The following is a 22,981-nucleotide window of genomic DNA, read 5'->3' as shown; positions in this document are numbered from 1 at the left end:
CAGGCACGCCTCGGGGCTGCGAGCGAAGGATCCCGAGTGCGAACGCTGTGCACCACTGCGGCTGGCGCCGTTCTGTTGCTAGGTGGGCACGGCCGGGCTTGTTCATCGTGTGTCGGCTCTTGACTTCCTTTAACTCTTTGTTGCGTGATATTTGATAGCATATTCCTACTTCAGCATGATAAAGGATGGTAATTTACAGCTTTTGTCTGTCACTATGTGTGTTGCGTGATCTAGGCCAGAATAAATTAAGGCTTTCTTTGGGCAGCTGGTAAGTAAATATGTATAAATAGTAGGTTGCAATGTGTGATCTAGTTATTGAAGCTAGGTCTCCATGAATACGTGGACATGGAAGCAATTCTTCTTGGCATGGGCTGTGTCTGATACCATGGCCCTTCCAATTGAAAATGCACACATGTATCAGCAGCCATCAAACCATGAAACAGGCAGTATGCTCTTCTCGGGCTGTGGATTCTGCAGTGATTGGGTGGGACTATTAAATTCCTTTGTCCCCTGTTACCAATGTTGTTCCCTCACGAGCCATCAAGCTTTCCAGTGCAATGCAGAGTTACTCTAGCGAATTTGACCTGTACCTGGAAGAGGAGCTTTTCTGTCCTAGTTGTTTTCAGTAATCCCCAGGGATCAGAATATACAATCATTTAATACAAAGTTCTGTAGGCATAAGTATTTGTGTGGTAAGGGAAGTTTGGGCTGAAAAGGCATGCATTGGTTCAGTTAGGCTGAATGGGTACAGCTGAGATCTGTGCCGGAGCTATTACCGTAATAGTCCTCTTCTTTATTTCAGTATAAAGAATGGTTATAGAATCATAGAATCATTAAGGTTGGACAAGACCTCCAAGATCATCTAGTCCAATCGTCAAGCCAACACCACCATGCCTACTAAACCATGTCCCGAAGTGCCATGCCTACACATCTTTTGAACACCTCCAGGGATGGTGACTCCACCACTTCTCTGGGCAGCCTGTTCCAATGCTTGACCACTCTTTCAGTAAAGAAATTTTTCCTCATATCCAATCAAAAACTCCCCTGAAGATGGCATTTCACTGCTGTGCCTGTACTAGCCCTTGCATGCTTTTTGAAAGAGGTTCAGGAAAGCGGACTTAAATTTTGACTGCAGTGTTGAGAGATGTGTTGGGTCAATAATTCAATTCCAGTGACCTTACACAAATTGTGGGACAGCCTGCCAATTCTTTCCCATGATTTCATTACGTTGTCGCTATTTTACCTCTTTTTGGCATATGTCATTCTCTGTTTCGTAGACTTAATGGAAAAGTATTCAGCAGGCCTCTTGAGTTGAATGATGCTTATGTGAGAGCATAAATGAAAGCGCACTTCCACTTCAATACTGCTTCTGGTCAAAATCATCTTTACAATAAGTACAGTTTATGTTCACAGTTTTTGGTGTATGAAGGAGGGACAGTTTGGTCTGTTTGCTTATCCATGAGAGTTGTCAGTATTAGCAGCACGCTAGTTGCGAATTTCAGTCACACATTATATACACATTGTTGAAAACCTGTTGTACCAGTTTGACTGTAGGAATTTGGGGTTTTTACTTACATTGAAAACATGGGAGTAAGTGACCAGTTAATTTTCTGGGGTTTAACAAGAGTGGTCTTCCCATATAATTTGCTGAGAGCGCTGAGACACAAGTGGCATGTTTCTTAAGTTTGGAGCGACTTAGAATTGAAGTTCCAAGCTCTTTCCCAAGATCGGTGTGATGCCTCTCATTAGTAGCATACATCTGAGTATCTGTCAAATTCTTCTCAATTGCTACATGATATATTGGAAATGAAACCTGTGACATCAACAGCGATAAGCTAGACTTACCTGGGTGTAACGGAGAGCAGGAACTAGCTGTCTGTAGTTGCTTAAGAAACGCAGAGTAAACAAAATAAGCCATGAGTCATGGTGCACATTTGAGAGGGGTGGAAGAATTGCTGGAGAGCACTGAAACTTCTATATGCTCACTATTTTAAACTTAATGGTAGGCACGGTTTGAACTAGAAACTAGACTGGTTATATATAATTGTTAACAACTTAGACTTGGCTTATTCCCTGTCTTTACATAGCTAATCTGCTTCCTGCACTTCCTTGCAGCTCGAAGTTGCCTTCTCCCCCTTACTTCACTTCAAGCTCTGAAGTGACAAATTCTGTAAAATGTCTTTTTACTATTTGTTAAAAAGGTATTTTAGTAATGAAGTCAGATAATGAATCATACTTATGTTTGGAGAGGCCGAAGTAGTCTTATAATTACTAATGAGTAAGGAAACGAGACGTGGAAATACTACACAGTATTGCAAAGTGTCAGCGACTGAACTGCTCAGCCCTGCCAGCACAGTGGCACTGTAGGGTGGGCGGACCTTGGGGTATCCTAAGGCAGAGTGGGCTCTGGTGCCTCATGGCTGGGTTGGGGTCTCAGGCCTCGCACTGTTGTTACGTTGTAGGTGCAGGTCTGGGTTAGGTTTCCAAAAACACTCTTGCACGTCTGGCTTCCGTTGCATGGGATGAAATCCTCATACGTGGGAATTGGTCACCATACTGGGGGACACAGTTGCTTCCTGGCTAACTGCTGGTGAGGGACCATGTGAGTGTCACTGTGCTTCACTGCAAAGCCAGTTGGTTCATCCCAAGTCGTCATCTTCACAGCACAAATTAGTGTTTGTGCTACTACTATGACTTTTCTCTTGACATGTAATTCCTCTCTAGAAGGACTGTGCATGTCTTTAAAAGATACAAAGCTGCTATCCATTTGAGTAATAGACTACTGGTATGCTCTTTTTATTTGACCTTTTCTCAGTTATCTTGGCAGTTTTATTCATGTTTACTGTATGATGAAACACACTTTTAGTGAAGTAACACTGTAGATATGAGAACTGACGTGAAGCCACGTGGTAAGCTTTGGAGATAGGTTGCATGTCCCTCTAAGGAAGAATTTTTTTCCCCCATAGCAAGACATCATAGCACAATGTGACAGAACCTCCCAACTTTGTGTTCTACTTGACCTGCCTCCTGTTGGTATCTGACAGACAAAAGCAAACCACTGGAAAATCTGAAACGTGTGCTGCTTAGAGGCTGCTGGGATGACTCCTGTTTTATATTGTAGTATATTACCCGCCAGGAGTGGGTAACTTTGCAAAGCTTTGCAAAAGATTCCTGACATAATACATCAACACCTATGAAGAAGGAATTCAGTGTGGTGACAGTATCAAATGGCACTCTACAAACAACATTAACAGCTATTGTACAGTCACTTTGATTAGTAGAGTTGTCCAGTAGAGACACAAAATAGATGCTGGGATCAGATCTCAAATGATCTCATCCTGTGTCTTCAGAATGCCGTGAGTCTCTTAGGCGGGAGTACCATAAATGGTGCGAGTGGTTATATGAAGTACTATTTGTGTTCACCCTTTCCTTCTGTTGCAATCAGTCCTTACAGCAAACCTGTAGGAGGCAAACCTTGTATTTCAAGCTTCAGTTTGGGGTAGGAACAGCCAAACATTCAAATTTAGGTACTATTTATACTTTGAGTCCTGGAGCTAGGAGTAGAAAGATGTTATTGAAATGAATAACTACATTCTGGAAACAGTATAATGGTCTTATTTGGACTGACTGTCAGGTCTTTACATAAGGATTTGGCTACGTTAAGGCTCCTTTAGATTAGGAAGCAGTTGGAGGAGACACCTGTGTGTGGTAGAAATGGGGCCCAATGAGACTAAATTCTCAGCAATCAGAATATGGTCTGTTTAGAGTAATTGACTGTTTATGAAAAATTAAGCCAACAAAGTCTGAAGATACTCAGAACACTTGAAGTGTGTTGCTGGGTTTAAACCAAAGAAAATTCAGAATTCTGTGAAGCGAGGCAGGCCCCTGTGCTGTGTTACAGTGCTGTGTCCCAGCACGAGAGGGTGGGTGAGAACAGGGCCAGGTGCCTGTCGTTGCCTTCCCTGCTTTTCTCTGGCCTCTAAAAACTGCGGTTAGGTCGTGCTTCAGAGCTTGAACGTACATAGCTGTTCTTAGTCCAGAAGGCATGTACTTGTTTAGTGACTGAGCTAAATAAGTCCTTGAATGTTTCTACACGGTTTTATTAAGATTTTGCGCTTTTCTTAATTTTGGTAACTTCCCTTACGTGGCAGAACTGGAAGGCTAGTAGACCAAGTTAACTGAAGCCTCGTGGTTATGTTCTAGCTTGTCTAGAAACATATAAAAAGCACTAGTTCCTTTGGCGCAACTTCTTAGAAGAAACACACGGTACCTACTCTTAGAAATTATTATCGTATATGGTGTGCAGATTCACAGTCTTACAAGCTTAAACACTTTCATGTCTGTGTGTTGTTCTTTATGTGAAATGAAGCTTTCTCTCGCCTTAATAGCATGCCAAAACTGGTACTATAGCTGTGGAGCAGACAGGCATCTTCAACTGTTTTTTTTACCAGAACAGACGTCACATCATGTGATTGTAGAAAACTGGAACCACTTAGTTGTTTTTCAGGTCATAATAGGTGTTATGGTTATGTCTGATTATGGGGCCTTAATTGTGAAATACCACAAACACCTTCCCTAAAATACCTGACTTCAGTTGCAAACAAACATGTAAGTTGCTATTTCATTTCAGTGTGTACAACTTCAGAAGCTTTTAACTGATATGTGCTGTAGTCTCCAAGTCTCCATATGAAAGAGCAAGATGAATATAAGTTTGTTTTCATAACACTTTAGACATCCAAGGAGATAAAATGAATTTTTTTAATACTAACTTGATAGGTTTTTTCCTGAACAGTGGCAGGGTACAGTGAATGATTAATTCTTCCTCTTGTTGCTGCAAAGTGCAAGAATGCCAGGCACCAAATATGGGAACCCCCACCTCTGGAAGATCTCTTAACCACATGATGAAATGCTTTGCTAAATCCCCGTCTTGAGACAGGAGTGTGTCCAAGGTAAACTGGTACATCTTTTAAGATGACTGTAAGGCGAGGATGACTTCTGAAGCAGAGTAGTCTTATTTAATGGAAAAAGTCGATCTACCAACTATGTTCAAAGTAAAAAATACAGCGTAACTTGCAAGGAATGATGAATGATGGTGGAAGGAATAGTTTGCATCTCCCATTTACGCTGTTTCAGATTCTTGGAATCTAATTCATAACCATGAGTTGAAAGAGTTTATCCAGGTCCTGAGGGAGCAGCTTCTGCAAGGCATATTGGAGAGCATACTCATGACTTGCATCCCTTCCTTTTTAGGCTCATTTTGTAGAGATTCTGTTACCTGAAATGGACCCGTGGGAAGACCACTGCTACTGCTTTCCTGTTGCAGGGAAGAGTGGTGCCTGGGACAAAGGAAGGGGAAGCTCTGTAGCTGGTAGCAACATCTCTGCTACTGCCAGGGGTGCAAGTCTGCTGTACTGGGGTGGGGGGACTCTGTTAATGCCTGTCTGTGGCAGGTTTAAAGAGTCTGCTTGGGTACTGTTGAGATGTTGATAGTACCCTTTGGGAGGGAAGCGAATAAGTAGGAATGCAGCGTTTGAACAAGTTGGGAGGTCTTTGGAGGCAGTGCAAATTGCTGTTTTGCTCAAAATGCAGTGTTGTGTTGGCTTTCTGCAGGTTCAGTGTCAGTCTGGTTCATTAGTGTGTTATGTGGTTGGGGTATAAAGCTATGTGGACACATCCTCAGGCCCTTTCCCACTGTGCTGGATTTATGTCCCAACTGATGCCATTTGACAAGACTGAAATTAATAATCTGTACTACTGATTTTTGGGTTATCCCTGTGTATCATAAATTTGTGTAGCCTTTGCAGAATGGATAGGGAAAGGCCGATGTTAGTTTTTAGTATTGTGGGGTATGTGTCCAGTAAAGAGAGAATTGTGTCTACTTGAGCTGTGGCTGAATTTGGCTTCCAGTAAGATTACAGTCTAATAACTTAAAAGTGTAGATGCAGAGCTATGTGAACGACTGGCACTATTTTGGAGGTGAAGGGGGAAAGAATAGAAAAAGGGGAGAGGAGGAGAAGGGAATATTGTGATTGGTTTTATATGTAGTACCTCTGTTTTTAAAACACTGTGAAAGCTGTGAATGTCTGAAGACACAATGTTGTTCTTACGCTGGTGCTGGTGTTTTTTCTATGCAGTATTTGTAACTGTACCCTTTGGAACTCTAGTCATAGGCTGCAGAACAATGAATTGCTAATTGCACCAATTATGTATCTTTAACTCTTGTTTTTTTACTTGTGTCTTGTAGATAGCATGATAGGAAGCCAGAAACGCCCAGTAACTTCTTGATGGATCGCTTCCTTTTAAATATTCTTTACATTAGCTGAAATAACAAGCTAATGAATAGTTGATTGGTAATAATTTGTACTGAGCAGCCCCACCTTTCACGCACAATTCAGTTTTGTAACCAGCATTGAAGGAATAATTATACTAAGTCATATAAAAATTAAGCTGTGAATTTAAAAGAAAAGTCTATATAAAAGCATTAAGATTTCTAGTGTCTTGCATTCTCTGTCTTTACATTGTAGCTATGAATGTGTTAAAGTTCATAACTTTGGCACAGAGTAATCTAATAATTCATCAGGCCACTTGCAGAGCGTCAGGATTTTTGAGTGTATATAAAGCCTGTCTGTAACTTTTCTCATTTTTATTTTTTTTTTTTTCAACAGACCTACTGGCTTACATTTCCACACCAAATACAGAGGTCTTCTGGAGGAGTAGGAATTCCACACTGCAGCATGCTTTATATAATTGAGAAATTTAAAAATAAATTTCTTCAGTGTTTCAGTCTGCTTGTGGCCTTTCACGTTGGTGTTGCCTCGCTGTGCAGGACTTTGAAAGCAGCTGTATTAACAAAATATACAGGAGAAAAAGAACAAAAGTAGCAGAATTTTTAAAAAAAAAAAAAAAAAAAAAAAAGATAAAAGAAGGCAGCAGCAGTGTCATGACCAGGAGCATACTGTAGTCTACTACATGACTACTACATACTGTAGTCAGTATGTGTGGAGGCCTGTAGCATTAAAAGCAAAGCTCATCTAAACAGTCTTCTTGTATCTATCACTGATTAGCAATTCTCTGTGTCATCACCATTTAATTTTACCTAGTGAATTATCTTTATTGCTTGGGGTTAAAGTTTTTAGACAATGAGAAGAGAAATGGCACACCTTGAAAAATAAACACTTTCCTCTTGGGGCTAGGCCTGCATAAAGGTGAGGTGATCCCACAGTAAGTCTCTAACAAGAAATGCCAGGTTTTACGTGGCAGGCACACTGAACATTGTTTCCCAGGACTTCCAAGTGAGGACTGGCACCTAGTTTGGTTCCTGCTCTATTGTTGTAAGCATGCCTATTTTAAAATGCATCCAGTTCTCCTCCACCAGAGAAGCTGGTGAACCAGGAAGAGGTACCGTGACAAGTGGTTATAACTATGCAAAGTCTGGTAGTATATTAAATGCAGAACAGCAGAGTTGGATTCCTTGTTGAACTGAAGCGAGGGTGATCGAATGTTGGAACAGGTTGCCTGGGGAGGCTGTGGAATCTCCATCCTTGGAGATATCCAAGACTCAGTTGGATGTGGTCCTGCGCAACCTGATCTAGTTAGACGTGCTTTGAGCTGGGATTGTGCTTGATGGCCTCCAGAGGTTCCTTCCAACCTGAATTATTATTTGATGCTGTGAATGGGCAGTTTGTACCTGGGAGCTAGTGTGCCACAGGAGTGTCTTCCTGCTGGCTATGCCCATGGAGTATATAATCCCCGTTTCTGCCCTCCAAGTGGAAGGCAAGCACATTTAGTGTTCCTGTTTGTTCCACAAACTTGCAAATGACTGGTTTTAATCTGAAACTTTAAACACCCGCGTGATTAGTACATTTCATAGACAGCAAGAGGCTTTTGTTTGTATGAATTCTTAGATTTGTAATGTGAGAACAATGCACGCGCCTGCAGAGGAAAAGCATACCTCTTTGTTCCCCGTTCCTTCTGTTCTGCTGCACTGAGAGTGGCTGAGACTGGCCTGAGGTCTGGAAAATAACTGTAACAACAAAAGTGAGGAATGGAGAGTATGTTTGTGCTTATCCTTTTCTAGTTGTTGCAATATAAAATCCGCTCATTTTGCAGATGAAACGAAAGGTGCCCCCCTTCACACACACTAATTGCCAGCTCTCTAAACCTCCTAGGAATTTCCATTTTATTTGGCTCATGTCATCCTCAGCAGTGGAGGTTTTGTAATTGGAATTTACTTAAAGTTTTGTCATATCTGTAAGCCAGAATAACACTTTCCTTGTTCTACATTTCCGTTTGTGTAGTTCAGATATCAGCAGGGAACAGTAGCAATTTGCGTTGATTAGAATTCACTCCAAGTGTGTGTGTGACTGCCACAGAAATTGCCTCTTCTCAGTGGTTTGTGGAAGTCCAGCAGGGCACTCGGACCCTGTGGTATGGGGCACCGTGCAGGGAGTACAGGATGGGTTGAGATTGCAGTGTCTTCGATGGGGGGACTCTTTCCTGGCTAAGGTAATGTTTAACGGTGGGGTTTGGTTTGGGTTTTCTTAATACATATGTCTGGGTTTATTTGAGTGGTCTTCTTAGAAGGTTGTGGTCAGGAACACATCTGTAAACTTCAATTAACATAAACTTTTTTTATAATGGGAAATTCTGAACAGCCCTAATGACATTGGCAAGGGCATGAAACTGAACTGATGAGTAATTTTTGTTGACAGGTTTTTAACTGAAATGACAGTCAAGCTGGACTCGCAAGTGTACTAACGCTATTTTTCTAAGCTGATACCAAACACCTTTATCTGAGTGTGCGGTAACTTTAGTTGATTTTATTGTGCGTAACTTGCTGTATTAATGGGAGGTAAAGAATTTGCTGCTTATTTCACTGTGGAGTACCACATAGTCTTCCTCCCTTCTGTTGAGAAATCTACAATAATCTTACGGGGATAGGAAAGATAAAGGAGGCAACATAAGTGTATTCAGATGTCTTCCATTTTTTTCAGACACCTGCAACAAATACACCAGCATTTTCAACTTCCTTTACGTTTAGTTTCTGTAGGCTAGAACTTGTTGGACTTTGGTCTTTTGAGGACTTCTACTAATTATAGTGGAGTAAATAAAATGATTAAATACAAATTCTGCAGATTAGAACAGCCTTGCAAATCTTCTTGAGAGTTACTTTATTCAGAAACTAGAGTTGCGCAAGGCAGTATGCAAAACAAGATATTTGGAAGAATTTTTGGCATATGCTTTATGCGTACCCTGAAGTGCTCTGAAATTTACTGCAAATCAATGAAGAGATTGTGCTCTCAGGTTGGTCTCCCATCTGTCTTTGTTCCAGAGCGCTGCCCCATAGGATTTCACACTTATGCCCTAACGAAGAGATGAGGCGTAATTTCCCCTTAAATCTTGTGTTCTAGAGCAGGGTTTTGCTTCCTGCACATGCCGACGGACGATGGCCGCCCTGTGGAGGTGCCAGAGTGGATGGGAGGTGCCTGTGGTGGTGTGCTGGGGGCCTTGCCTCTCCTTGGCCCCGCTGCTCTCTCTGCAGCCCTCTGTGCGTGGAGCAGCCCTTGTGTAAAGCCCAGGCTAGGAAATCCTGCAGAGCTTGTTACCCCGGGCTTTGCTCTTCTCGGGGCTTTGCCTTTGAAGACATGCCTCAGCAGTTACAGGCTGATGCTTGGGGGGGGTGTCCTGCTGTAATTTCCCTTTTTTAAAAAAAGTATGTTTTCACACACAAAAATGGTGAACTATTGTGGCTCTTTGTTGATGGAGAAGTGTATGCCTAGGCTGTATTTCAGACTTGTTTCCTGCAGAGCTGGCAACTGTATGCCATACATAGTTCATTTTACACATAGATGTTTCTTATCTGCAGGACAGTTCCTAGGAACCACATGCAAAAATGGAAGATAACTGTGCTTCTGTTTGTTACAAGTCTGTTGTTGCGTATTTGTTTGAAATTTTTGTCAGGGCTTCAGTTTGAAGCAGAAAGCCCTGCCTTCTCAAACCCTGAGGGGTGGAAGTGCTAGTTAGGCGAGACCTTTGCATTTTTTTGTTTGTCAGCAGTTAAATAGTTAATTGCTATTTGTATTCTTATCTTTGTAGTTCATAATTAATAGACCACTGGATTAAAGAGGATAGTGAAGACTGTGTTTGTTTCATTTGACTGGCGTATTGACAAATTTCATTTATAACCAGGAAAGTCACAGGCTTAAAGTTGTTCTCTTTCATGATTTTGTCCTGTCCCCCACCTCCTCCTCTGCAAATTATTTGATACCTGTAGGTGTAACTTGCCAATGCTGGTAAGAAACCTTAACATCTTTGAATATGTAAGTTCTGTTATAATAATAAGTTATGTAAATTATAAATAATGCTTTCTTAAATCTAAATCTAAATTTGCTGTTGAGTGTTTTCTCTTTTTATGAAAATACTGAGTGTTAAATTCTGAAAATAAAATATAGCTCTGAAGTGTATGCTTAGGTGCTTTCCTGTTTTGACCTCCAAAGTGACCAATATGATGCTTTTTTTTTTAAAGCCAGGGCTGCCATGCTGCTGTTGCTTTGCGACGTGCTGTAATTTGGAAAAGTCAAATGTTGCGTTTTCTCTTGACAGAAAATTTTTAAAGCCGGAGATACTAACCAGGATGGACAGCTGGATTTTGAAGAATTTATGCAGTATCTTAAAGATCATGAGAAAAAAATGAAACTGGCATTTAAGAGCTTGGACAAAAACAATGATGGTATGCTTTGATTTATTTTATTTGTTCAAGTGTTGTTTGAAGAAACTGTGCGTTAAAAGTTATCTTCATTTATATTCTTTGTCTAAACTGCAGACAAAAAGTTGTGAATGTGGAACCCCCACTTCTTTTCCTTAATGGGATCTTAATTACAGTTTACTATAGATTGCATAATAAATTGTTAGAGTCTTTTTTTTTTTTTCTTTCTGTTATCTTCCAGGTCCATTGATCTGGGACTCTTTGTTCCCCAGATGGAGAAACTATAAGGAAGTTTCTAAGTGTCTGTTAAAGATAAAATAGTTTTTAACTCGCTGAATGTTTGCATCTCATTTGGCTGCATGATTTTAATGTACTTACCTTCGCTCAGTCCTTGTAGTAAAATACATCATCTGTGTTTAAATTGATTTAAAATTATCTTTACTGTTACGTAGGTGGTACAGTGGAACTTAGTGACCTCCAAGGTGCTGAGTGTATTAAGCTCCGTGTTTTAAATATGTATCATCTTTCTTTTAATGTTTCAAGGAAAAATTGAAGCATCAGAAGTTGTCCAGTCCCTCAAGATATTGGGTATAAGCATTTCAGAAAAACAGGCAGAAAAGATTCTGCAGAGGTCAGGAATTATTATTTCTTAAAGTGTTTTAAGCTTCTTTGTATTGTTGTTTTATTATATTTTTATAATTCAAAGAACAAGATAAATGGGATTATAATGTTGGAACGTGTTGGTACCTTCAGTGGTGCCATTGTAGGAATTCTCGCATATTCCATCTGTTCTTGGGTGATAGTAAGTCTAGTCACTATCTGAGCATCTGGTTCTCGGGGGGAATGTTATCTCACTTCCCTGTAGATGTTGTTGACAGAATGAAGCATTGTATTATGTTTTTAAATGGAATATGCCAGATGCACTTGGATAAGAAAACCATAGTATTGAAAGGCCATGGCAGATTGAGTCTTGAAGTCTCCATGTGGAATTTACAGTCAGTTGTCATGATATGATGGCCAATATTTAAAAAAAAAAAAAGGCAACAAAACCCATCTCTGCTACTATTTCCTTATCTGGTTTTGTTCAATTTCTTTTCAGTATTGATGCTGATGGCACAATGACAGTAGACTGGAATGAGTGGAGAGATCATTTTATGTTTAACCCGGCTACAGACATTGAGGAAATAATTCGATACTGGAAACATTCCACTGTAAGTTTAACTTTTCTTTTAACTTAGTGCGGCTTTTAAGTTCATCTCTGCTGGGTTAATTTGCAATACTGAGTATAACAGCTTCATGGTTGTATTTCAAGCGTACCTGTATTTAAGCTTGTTGGGTTTTCCTTTTCACTTTGTGCTCTCCCATTTGCAAACAGGATAGTGTGATGTGAGTTTCTTCTGAACCAAGAACTTCATCCAAACTTTGGCAATAATTACTAGTAATTCTTAGGAAGGAATCCTCTTCTTCCTTCAGAGGTATTCCACAGAAAGATAATAACCACAATATTAAATCTTCTTGTTTTCATGTTACAGTACATTTCTACGTTCAGTGCTTTTGATGTGTTGAAACAAGTTACAGAAACATTTTAACTGTTTCGTATGTTGAAATTAGTTCAGTATTTATATTCATATAGTAATATTATCATTATCATAAAATCACTGGTGTCATTAGTGATGATTTTCTGTGCACATGTTCTCGCACTCTTTTGTGCTATAGAATTTCATTTAAGAATGACAGAATATACAGCGATAGGCTATCCACTGTGCAGCTACATTTTTTTAAGTTACTATTGAATGGAGCTCTCGTCATCTTGGTGACTGACTTTTAAGAATAAATAATAAGGTAAGTAAACCAATAGTAATCCCCTCTGCTAAATATCCTTCCTGTAGATTATTGGAGTAATCCATGAATTTAGGTAAAGACAGATTTCTTTGAATATAGTGAGACCATTTATATCTTCAGGGATTAGTCAGCATTTCTGTAATAAAAAAACAAGTTTACGAGATCTGAAAGCTTTGAGTGTTTTGCACTGTACAACCTCAATTCAGAAATGCTTGCCAAAAGGGAGTTAGCTCTGCTTGCTGAAGAAAACACTTGAAGCGCTGCTATGAGATCAGATAGTCCTGGTCCCAGCTTACTTAGTGGAAAAAAAACCCTTTTGCTTTAATAAAAGGCTTCATATTACTATTCTTAAACATAAGATCTGTAATTTTTTTTCACTATGGAATATCGTTAGTTACCCCCAAGAAACAATTTTAGAAGTGTCCTGTGATCTTCCAGCGTTGCCGTCAGCTGATGACCCAGTTATCACAGCAAGCAAAATCCAGCTATACAGCAACACAGGTGGTGTTCCAGATAAGTGCAGATGTGACACCTCGAACGCCTGGCTGGCACTGACGGCTCTTCCAATTCTGTTTGTGTTGTAAAATTTTAATTGCTGTCAGACTCTTCCAAGTTCAGCTTTTTTTCTTAGTTGTGTTTAGGGCTTGGTAGACACAAGGTTTAAACCTTGGCAGATATGCATGATATCTCTAAGAACATTGAATTTATATTTTGAGAGTTCTGGTTGATCTTTTGGTGACTCCATGTAGTTGAGCAACTGATGACACCTTACTTGGAAACCACAAATGTCAGAAAGATGAAAGGATTTTTCAATTAATCTGTTCTGTGTTCAATATCCAGAATAGTTGGTGCCTATCTTGTTGTTTGAGTGGCTATATCTATATTCTGCATCCAGCAATTCTTGTGTTCCAAATGACCAAGACAGTATTCTTTCTCCTTAGCAGGTAGGGAATGCAGCATAAACTAGGGATGTAGTGTCTACATTTAAAATCAACAGGAGTTAAAAATGTTTGTCAGTTAACATGCTTTCTGGTTGGTACTTATCAGGCATTAAAACATACTTGCTTCTTTATCAGTTTAAATTATTCATAATACTGGCTTTGTGTTATCTACAGTGTATTTTTTCTCATATATCATGGTTATAAATTACATGAAGAGCAGAGACTATGTTTAAGTGATATGTGAGCTTCCATAGTCTTATGTCTTGGACAGCTTTATCGCTAACGCCTATAGTAATGTTGTTCTTTCATCAAATTGAATGGTAGTACAAACATGCACGTCTTAATGAAACTTTGATAAGAAAATTTATAAAGCATTAGTCAAACTTGTAATTTTGTAAGATAATACTCAGCAGTTACCAGAAATAGAATATTCCAATATATCGGCTATAAAAATTCTACTTTAAAATAGGGGCGGTAGAAGGAAGAGGAAATCCCACATATGTGTGAATAAATTACTGTGAGAGAGAAATCACTTGTTAGCATCCTTAGGAGATTACCAAACTAATCCCAGAAGGCCGTCTGGTGAAAGGTTAGCCGTCACATACAAGCATTTGAGCTTTAGTGCTGGCTGTAAACGTCTTCTGATCATGACAGAATGTTTTTATTTGGGCCATACTCAAGGCAGAAATTTGTCATAATTTTTAATGATGATGGTGCAGTCTTTGAAATGGTGGGTCTGTGGTGTTATTACTCAATATCTATGTAGCAGACATTAAAAGTTACTATTTATTGAACAGCAATGTCAATCCATAGCAAGTTAATTTATGGAATGTAAATGAGAGAATTTTTTTATTATTTTTAACTAGCATTTTACTTGCATATTCTCAGGTGGTAGGTTAATTTGGAATTAGAACTGTTGATAAAATTGAGGTGATGGAATGAGATAGTTATTTGCACATCTTTGCTTTGGATTCTAATAGGTGTTGGACATAGGAGATAGTTTGACTGTTCCAGATGAGTTCACGGAGGAAGAGAAGAAGACTGGACAGTGGTGGAAACAGCTGTTGGCAGGAGGAGTTGCTGGTGCTGTCTCCCGAACAGGTACAGCACCGTTAGATCGCCTTAAAGTGATGATGCAGGTAGGTGCAGTGTTTAAGAACTTTTTAGTTTCCAGTGTATCACTTCAGTTTTTAGAGAGTTGTTATGGAAAACTGATGGCCAAATACAATATCTAAATTCTGGAGGTCTACTTATGTTTTGACAATTTCCATATTTTGAGTTCATAAAAATTCTCATTTCCATAGTCATATTGGCAAAAATTTAAACAAAATACTATAGAACTTGTGCCACTAAAATAAGATTATTTTTTTTTCCATAGTGGATGTGTTTTTGCTGGCTGATATATTTAGCAATACTTGGGTGATGGGTTTTACAATCTAATCAGAGCAGCGTTCTTTACTGTGACTTTGGTTTTTTGGCTTTTTTTGTTTTTGTTTTTGTTTTTTTTTTAGGTTCATGGTTCAAAATCAAACAAAATGAATATAGCCAGTGGTTTTAAGCAAATGTTGAAAGAAGGTGGTGTCCGATCTCTCTGGAGAGGAAATGGTGTAAATGTTGTCAAAATAGCTCCTGAAACAGCTATTAAGTTCTGGGCTTATGAACAGGTAGGATGATAAATCAGGAATGAAAATAATGGTAAATAAAATACTATATCACTTGCACTGTTCATTATTTGCACTTTTTGTATTATGTAGGAGTTTTTATCATGGTTGGGTTTTTTTTTCACAGTAATTTAGAGTGATTTTCAGCTTTAAAACAGTCTATTTATTCTGTTAATAGAATACTTGGCATTAGGCAGATCTTGCTGTTGTATTATAAGCAGTGTAAATAAACTAAATCTGTCGTTTGTTTTAAACTGTCCTCCAGTCTGCATAGCTTCATATGGAGTACTGTGTTAATACCTAGTTTGTTGCTTTGAAGTGACAACAACCAAAAACATAGCAGATCGTGCTAGCTGAACTTACACAGGATTCTTTATAAGTCAAGTATCACAGTGCTATGTAAGGTGCCCTCAGCCTGGATTTCAGAGTTATATTTACCTCTGAATCAGCTTTAAGGGGCATTTTAAGGCCTAATCCTCCTTTGGAAAATGAGCTCCAGTTCTGGTGTAGTTAAATGATCTTGCTAGTGCCTCAAGTTAGACTAAATGAACATCTTGCACATCTCTGTACAAGTATGAAATAAAAGCAACAAGAAGTCAAGTTAACTTTGGGATATCGCAACACTGAATAGCAGATTTTGATGCCACAAAGTAACTTAGGGCATGTTATTCCTTACTCTTGCTCTGCCTTTCGGGAGCTGATGGCGCTTTCGGGAGCTGATGGCACGTTCTTGCATGATGGTGTCTCTGCCTTAACGAAACAGCATGCACAGCTCTCTGTGTCTCTGCGAACGTGCTGGTTGTTCTTTCATGCTTTGGTGACTGGATCTGTAAGGGAGTTGGGTGGTTCTTTGTTATCCGGGGGCCACAGTGTGGGTACCCTTGCATTGGCTGTTCGTAGAATACCTGACAGTACTGTGGGTGGCTGAGGTGTTTAATGTAAAGGATTCTTGCAGGCTGCAATATTTATTGTATACTTGAGAATCTTTGTCCACAGAGTTGCAGTGAGTATTGTGCTAAATTTGTTTGGTTAGTAAATGTAACTGTAAATGCATGAAAAAGTAAGCACAGCCTGAAAAGACTGTACTCCTGCCTCTCATAGTTACTCTTGCTGCTCCTAAAAAGCATGCAATGTTTATTTTATGTGTTTCAACCATACAGTATAAGAAGATACTCACTAAGGATGATGGAAAGTTAGGCACTGTGGAAAGATTTGTATCTGGTTCTTTGGCTGGAGCAACAGCACAAACTTCTATTTATCCCATGGAGGTAAGTAAAGAGAGTCTGCTTCCATTGGGGAGTGCCAAATGTCTGGTTCATTTCCAAAGTGAAATCCATTTTGCTTCTGAAAGTATTGTAGGAATTCCTCTATATTCCTATATCCTAATTTATTTTTACTTTGGACTTTCTTTTAGGATTTCAGTACTAGGCATTTTAGAATATGCTATGTTCTAATTGATAATTGTAATTTTTCTTTGTATTTGGCTGTATAATATTGTCTAAAGCAATGTTTAAATAAAACCTAGTTCAGGGCAAAAAATCCAGGAGCGCATTTAAAATTAAGTACATACTTAAGCTATTTTCTAAATTGGGAATAAATCTTCTTCCTTACTGTATGTAAGCAAGGAACGGTCTTGTCTGTAGTGGCACCGATGTTCTGTTGCATTATGGTTGGGAGCTGGGTCTGATTAGGGATCAGTGTGGCGGAAGAAAGTAACAACTACAGTCGAGGCTGGGTGGATTAACCGCTCTCTCCTCTGTAGGACATACTTGTCTGTGGTACTGCATATGTTGCAATTCAAGTAGCTATTTCACATCCCACTTTTTTTTTAAATAGAAATGGGATGTACTTCCTTTACTGCTGGTTCCCCAGGAAGTTTATCTTGTACAAATAACTGCAATATATGTTGGGTCTGGGATTAAACCAACACCAACATCGAGATTTGGAAGTAATGGAAAATGTAACCTAAATACCTTTTTCATAAGGAGGGTTGTCAGTAGGAATAGAACTTGGCTGTTTTCATTGCTGACAGTGATAATGTTCTGTTTTTAAATAGCATCCTTGCTGTTGGAGCTGCTGAATCACAGCTAGCCTGAGTACAGAGATGAGTTAAGATATAGAGTAACTGGAATGTTGTGTAGATCATCTGGTTGTACTGATCGATGGAGACAGGTGAACTATTCTGCAATAAGACGCTCTGATCTTCCTAACAAAGATATAATACTATCCTAGCAGTGGGTTTTAGGGTGTTGCTAAGTAAAAGAGAAAAGCAAAGTGCCAGGAAACTCCTGAGGAAGCTGCAGTCTTAGGAGGCTTTCAAGTAGGCCAAATTCTTGCTCAGGAAATTACCTCTGTGGTTTCTTTTGGATACTGTTATTAATTTCTTTGTCCTAAGATGTTGTATAGACTTATTTGCATTACTAATCAGATGCTGGGTTTCAGTAGTGAGACGCAATCTTTATATTCCTTAACTACCTCTCAAAGGGTCATGCTTTTTGAAAGATTATTTTCTTAATATGCTTTGCTGTTCCCAGATGAGCGTGATCTGCTGGTAGGTCAATGCTCTCACTTGTTCTTCAGCTAATGCTTCTATTAAATACTGCTCACACTGTTGCCTTCAAGGTGATCAAAAATCTGCCTGTTTTAATCAGGAAAAGAAAGCTAAAATGCAATTTAAAGGGCTAATAGTTTGTAAGCTAGTGTATGGTAGCATACGTGCTACTCTGCACTAATGGTAAAACCTGAAGAAGCCTACTGCTGACAGAGCCTTGACAGTAGTTATCACAAAGGAGGTCTGAAGTATCAAAATGCAAAGCAGTTCCAGACATTGAATAAGCAGAGGGGTACTGTGTTTTCCTGTGTTTATAGAATACATTAATAAATAGGTATGTCATTAAAGCTACTATTTTTTCCACTTTAGGTTTTAAAGACCAGATTGGCTGTGGGTAAAACAGGACAATATTCTGGGATGTTTGACTGTGCTAAGAAGATCTTAAAAAGAGAGGGTGTAAAGGCCTTCTACAAAGGCTATGTTCCCAATATTCTGGGTATAATTCCTTATGCTGGCATTGACCTTGCTGTTTATGAGGTGAGTTTAGATCACTGAATGCATGTAGCTTTCATTAGTTAATTTACAAAAGTGTAAGTATTCTTCAGAGTACCTGTATCATTACTTAGATTTGTAATACGCTTATAGTATTGCAGTTGCTTTCAATTTAAAATAGATAAATGAGAATTTCCACTAATCTTACTAGACCTTAATGTTTTTCTTTGTTCACTCCTCCTGGAAGAGTGCCTGTTGCCTTACATGCCATGGTACCAAACAAGAAATCTACTCATAAGGCAGGATTATATAGAACTTGGCAATACAACATGCTTGCATACTAAATAACCTTGTTGGACTGGAACATACCTGTTCTATAGCAAATATGGGCCTTAAAAACCTGGTATCATATTCATATTATGTTACCTATCCTCCATTTATGATACTTAATACATTTTTTTGCCATTTTCTCTGATTTGTAATTGGATTTTAGTAACCTGAATTCCTTGTGTATCTGTGCATGTCACCAGAATTCTTTGTAGCTGATATATAGTTGCTGTGAAGAGTATGAAACACGGCTTTCTTCTCTTTCAAGAGGAACTGGCACCTTTTACACCCATCAGCAACAATTAAAATGTTTTATCTACCTTAGATACTAGGTGTTGCTTCAAAGCGTGCTAAGTAACTGAGATGCACAGACTAGTTTTTTTCTTGTCTAGACAAATTTATTGTGATGCTGCAGTAGTAATCAGCAGAAATGCTTGTGCAAACGTTTTCAAAGCAGCATGGAAGTTCTTTTCTACAGTTTGCATCCTTGCTTCTGCATGCGATGATGCGCACAGCTGTGTGAGCTTTTGCTGAACCCTGTGGGGTCCTGAGGTGTGTTCCCCTCCTCCTCCCCCCCGCAAAGTATTAACAGGTCTAGAACATGGGCACTGTTGCTGCTGCTGGATCTTTTAAGGATTTCTCTAGGCACTGACTACTGTGGTCTGGTTCAAGTCCTTACCATGTGCTAAGGTGTTTACCTGTGCACGTTAAGCCTGTAGGACTGGTGTAGTGAGATTGGTGCTTTTCAGGATCGAGACTTCTTGTGAATAAAGATGTATTTGTTTACTTTCTTGAATGCAGATCTCTTGTCTTATTATTTAATTTTATACCTTGGCAGCTCTTAAAGAGTACATGGCTGGAACACTATGCATCAAGCTCTGCTAACCCAGGTGTTTTTGTATTGTTGGGATGTGGTACTGTTTCCAGCACATGTGGGCAGCTAGCCAGTTACCCTCTTGCCCTCATCAGAACACGCATGCAGGCTCAAGGTGAGTCCTGTTGTACTGAAAATGTTTCTATGTGCTCACATCAAAATTTTATCATTTGGAATAGCTGTAACAGAGACATGGGAAGAAAAAAAAAACCCAACTTAGAAAAGGACTCATCTGTAAAATTCCTCTTAATGTTGATGCTTTCTCCCTATTACCCCCAACATTGTTCTTCTTCACGCTTACTTCAAATGTAACATTTCCGACACAGTGCTCTGTGTGCTTTGGGAACCGTGTTCCACACAGGACTACTAGACACAGAGCTCCTGGCGTAGTCTGGGAGCACTTTCAGAAAAGTTAAAATGTTTCTTGAATTTTAGAGGTAAAGTGAAAAGGACTTGTATCATCCTGTAAAGGTAGACAGCAATGTGGAGGACACTTCATAAAGACAGTTTCATAGCTGAGACTTTTGCTTGATAGGTTTGTGTACAGACTAAGGATAGGAGCCTAGACTTCCAAAGGAATGTAGGTGGATAATGCTTTTCAGTGGGGTTTAGGCTTATGGGATATCTCTCAGATGTCTGGGATCTCCTCTCTGTGAGGACTGGGGTTTTAATCAGTGACCCTAGAGGTGATAGTAGGCTCACCATGCAGGTGTTTAATACTTGCTTAAGAATTTTAATATTACTACAACTGTTGTATAACACATTATCTTTCTGTTTTAGCCTCAGTGGAAGGAGCTCCGCAGCTAAACATGGTTGGTCTCTTCCAAAGAATTATTGCTGTAGAGGGAATCCGAGGACTTTATAGGGGCATAGCCCCTAATTTTATGAAGGTACTTCCGGCTGTCAGCATCAGCTATGTTGTATATGAAAAAATGAAGCAGAATTTGGGAATAGCGTGAAATGAAGGTGAAAGGTGAGATGCTTCTCATGTTGTTGGAAACACCAGAACAAAAATGATTTCTCGAGTAATCTGCTCTCACAATTAGAGACAGATCTTTGTGGAGAGATGCTGCAACTTCTACTTTTGCCCTAAAGTGGGAAGAAACTTTCTCAAATTCTAGTTCACCATTTCTAAACAGATACCTATATTGCACTTTAAAATGTCACTGAGGTTTTTTTAAAAGAAAGAAACTATCTTTAAATCAACAATATGTTTATATTTTCAGGAAATCAGGCATATTTTACTCTTTGGCTTTTTTTTTTTAAATTTGTTTTCTCCAAATGTGTATTTGGCGTGGATCAAACCAAAGGTAGGAGAAGTTTATACTACCTTGATACTGAATATATGAAAGTGACTTTTTGTTTTGTCACGCTGCCTATACTCAAGCAATTCACAGGCAATATTTTGCACACCTAGAAGCAAGCACTTACTGTTGTTGTTTTTGAAGACTTAATGTTGAGTTCATAAAAATATCATCTTAGATACAGACAACAATGGAGTAACACATTAAAATGTAGCCCATCACTTTTATCTTCAGGCTAACCTATATCTTGTTTTAATTTGAAGAGTAAGAGCCTGAAAAACTGCTGTTCCATGGTATTGGAATACCTCAAATGGATTTACATGGTATTTTTGTAATACAATCAGTGATTTTCATAACTTGCTTCACTGGACCTACTTTTCATTGCACTTGTAAATGCTAGCACCATTAGCCATGACAAGCTTTGGGTAACAGCTGCACGTTTTATAGGATCATAATATACAGGAACAGAAAAAGCTTGGTTACTAGATCCATTCCATACAAGTGCAAGTTACCATTTAAAAACGGGGTGGAGGGTCTAGTGTTAAGCAGGTAGTGATTGTAATACAGCCAATAGCAGAGCTCATCATAGCTGCCTTGGGGAGAGAAATGCTTCTCATTTTGGACTCTCCATTCTTTCCCTTACTCAGAGGGCTACAGTCCACTATGTGCTTTTAGCCAATGGAGGATTGCATTATTATGCAAGGGTTTTGCAGGTTTGTCATGCAAGATAAATCCTCTGTCCCTCAGTCTTCTGTGTATGCTGGCTGCATGTGTGAAATTCAGAGTAAACTACTGAGTTTTGTCCAAGTGACCAAATGGGACTGCTGATCTCAGGTGCCCATCAGATTGATGTTAATGAAGCAAGCAAAGCACACGCACATAACTTGGTGCTTGAGGAGCAGCTCCTCCTCAAAACACAAAGCAGCACTTCCTCTATGTAGAAAGTAGGTATTTCCACGAACAAGTACTTCCAAAGTGACTTCCTTTTTTTTGGGGGGCGGGGGAGGTGGTGCTGCATTTCCATTGCCTTCAGACCCGAACACTGAAATAGAGTAACAATTACTGCCAAACTCATTTGTTACTCTTTTTCTACTTTTGGCAATGTGTGGTGTCTCAATAGTTGTAAATTCAGGATTATGTTTATACTTCTCCTGACCTTCTAAAAGCAACTGCTCTTAGACAGCTTCCTGAAATTGGATTACTGAAGGAAGAACTTTGTTCCTGTAAGGTCATTAAGGGAGTCTTTTTTTTTTTTTTTTTTTTTTTTTTTTTTTTTTTTTTTTTTTTTTAAAAAAAAAAACAAAAAACAAACCCCAAACAAATAAACAAGAATAACTGCCTGAACCTCCCTTGTTCCACATACAGAAGACTATTTGGGCCATATTTTTCACACAGCAATCAGATGTAAAATCTGTGTTCAGTGCTTCCATGGCTGGTGTTTATTCTTTATAAACTGATATATAACAACTCCATAAAATTGGTATTATAAAACATTGTTTTATCAGATATCAGAAAACGGCAGCTTTAGCTGTGTCTTCTGGCCTTCCCTTTAGGGAAACCTTGGACTTTGCACTTTTTAAAACAAATAAAAATTAATTCTATCAGAATCATCCATCTGTACAATGCCTTTCTGAACGTTTCTTGCTTTTGCCAACATTCTTTTGTCTGTGGGATATGCGAGGTGAGTTCCCAATCATTTTGTTTGACTGTGACCAGTGAGCAAATACATTGTGCGTGTGATTCAGAGATGACTTTAGCAGTGTCTGTCTTCTAGTCCTCCTCTATTTTGTTCATAGTGTGCAAGTGCTATTATGAGTATTGAAAATTATGGTGATGATGTTTTTAAATGTTGAAAAGATGGGGTCTTTCAAATTGAATTTTTCATTATGTGCCTTTATGATTACTGTATTCAATTGTGTATTCTTTGTCTCTTAAACATATGCTTACCTTTTTAGCTCTATAAAACTGCCAGTTCCTAATAAATGTTGGTTTCCTTATCTGTCTGGAGTGTGCTGATGTGTTTTTCATGGCCTGATAGAGAAATGACACTTCTTTATTGCACTATATGCATAATACTCAATGTAAAATATGAAGCTAATTTACCTAAAAATAAGTTTGAGACTAGCCTATGCTTTGCTATTACATTGATATTTGAAAACCTGGTTTGAGATTAGTTGATTGTCATCCTCTTTAAGACTCTAGCTGTCTCATTGCTTAGTGGAAGATCACATAAGGTTTAATATTTTTGCTTGTTCTTTGAGCACTATTGCACCATGATTTGCTT

The 22,981-nt window shown here is 38.9% G+C and overlaps 1 protein-coding gene across 2 annotated transcripts; it reads left to right on the top strand.

Moving 5' to 3' along the window:
- Positions 1-168: 168 nt before the first annotated feature.
- On the top strand, positions 169-21,964 carry SLC25A24 (solute carrier family 25 member 24). 2 transcript variants are annotated; one of them, XM_035894487.1, is made up of 10 exons: positions 169-188; positions 10,603-10,729; positions 11,249-11,336; positions 11,805-11,916; positions 14,469-14,627; positions 15,000-15,152; positions 16,310-16,417; positions 18,070-18,237; positions 19,358-19,508; positions 20,174-21,964. In XM_035894487.1, the coding sequence occupies exons 1-10, from the start codon at positions 186-188 to the stop codon at positions 20,350-20,352; spliced, it is 1,248 nt and encodes a 415-aa protein (XP_035750380.1). In that variant the 5' UTR covers positions 169-185; the 3' UTR covers positions 20,353-21,964. The 2 variants fall into 2 exon arrangements, with proteins under 2 accessions (XP_035750380.1, XP_035750379.1); XM_035894486.1 differs by lacking the exon at positions 169-188 and adding an exon at positions 10,272-10,292.
- Positions 21,965-22,981: the final 1,017 nt, after the last annotated feature.

The sequence above is a fragment of the Egretta garzetta genome, unplaced genomic scaffold (genome assembly GCF_000687185.1).
Source record: "Egretta garzetta isolate BGI_Z169 unplaced genomic scaffold, ASM68718v1 scaffold655, whole genome shotgun sequence".
In the NCBI taxonomy this organism is placed as follows: Eukaryota; Metazoa; Chordata; class Aves; order Pelecaniformes; family Ardeidae; genus Egretta; species Egretta garzetta.
Note: the sequence above shows the minus strand (reverse complement) of the source record. Positions and strands in the feature narration are given on the sequence as shown.

Coding starts and splice junctions, on each gene's coding strand:
- SLC25A24 (XM_035894486.1), top strand. Junction 10,730..11,248: donor CTTGGACAAAAACAATGATG/GTATGCTTTGAT, acceptor TAATGTTTCAAG/GAAAAATTGAAGCATCAGAA. Junction 19,509..20,173: donor AACACGCATGCAGGCTCAAG/GTGAGTCCTGTT, acceptor TTTCTGTTTTAG/CCTCAGTGGAAGGAGCTCCG.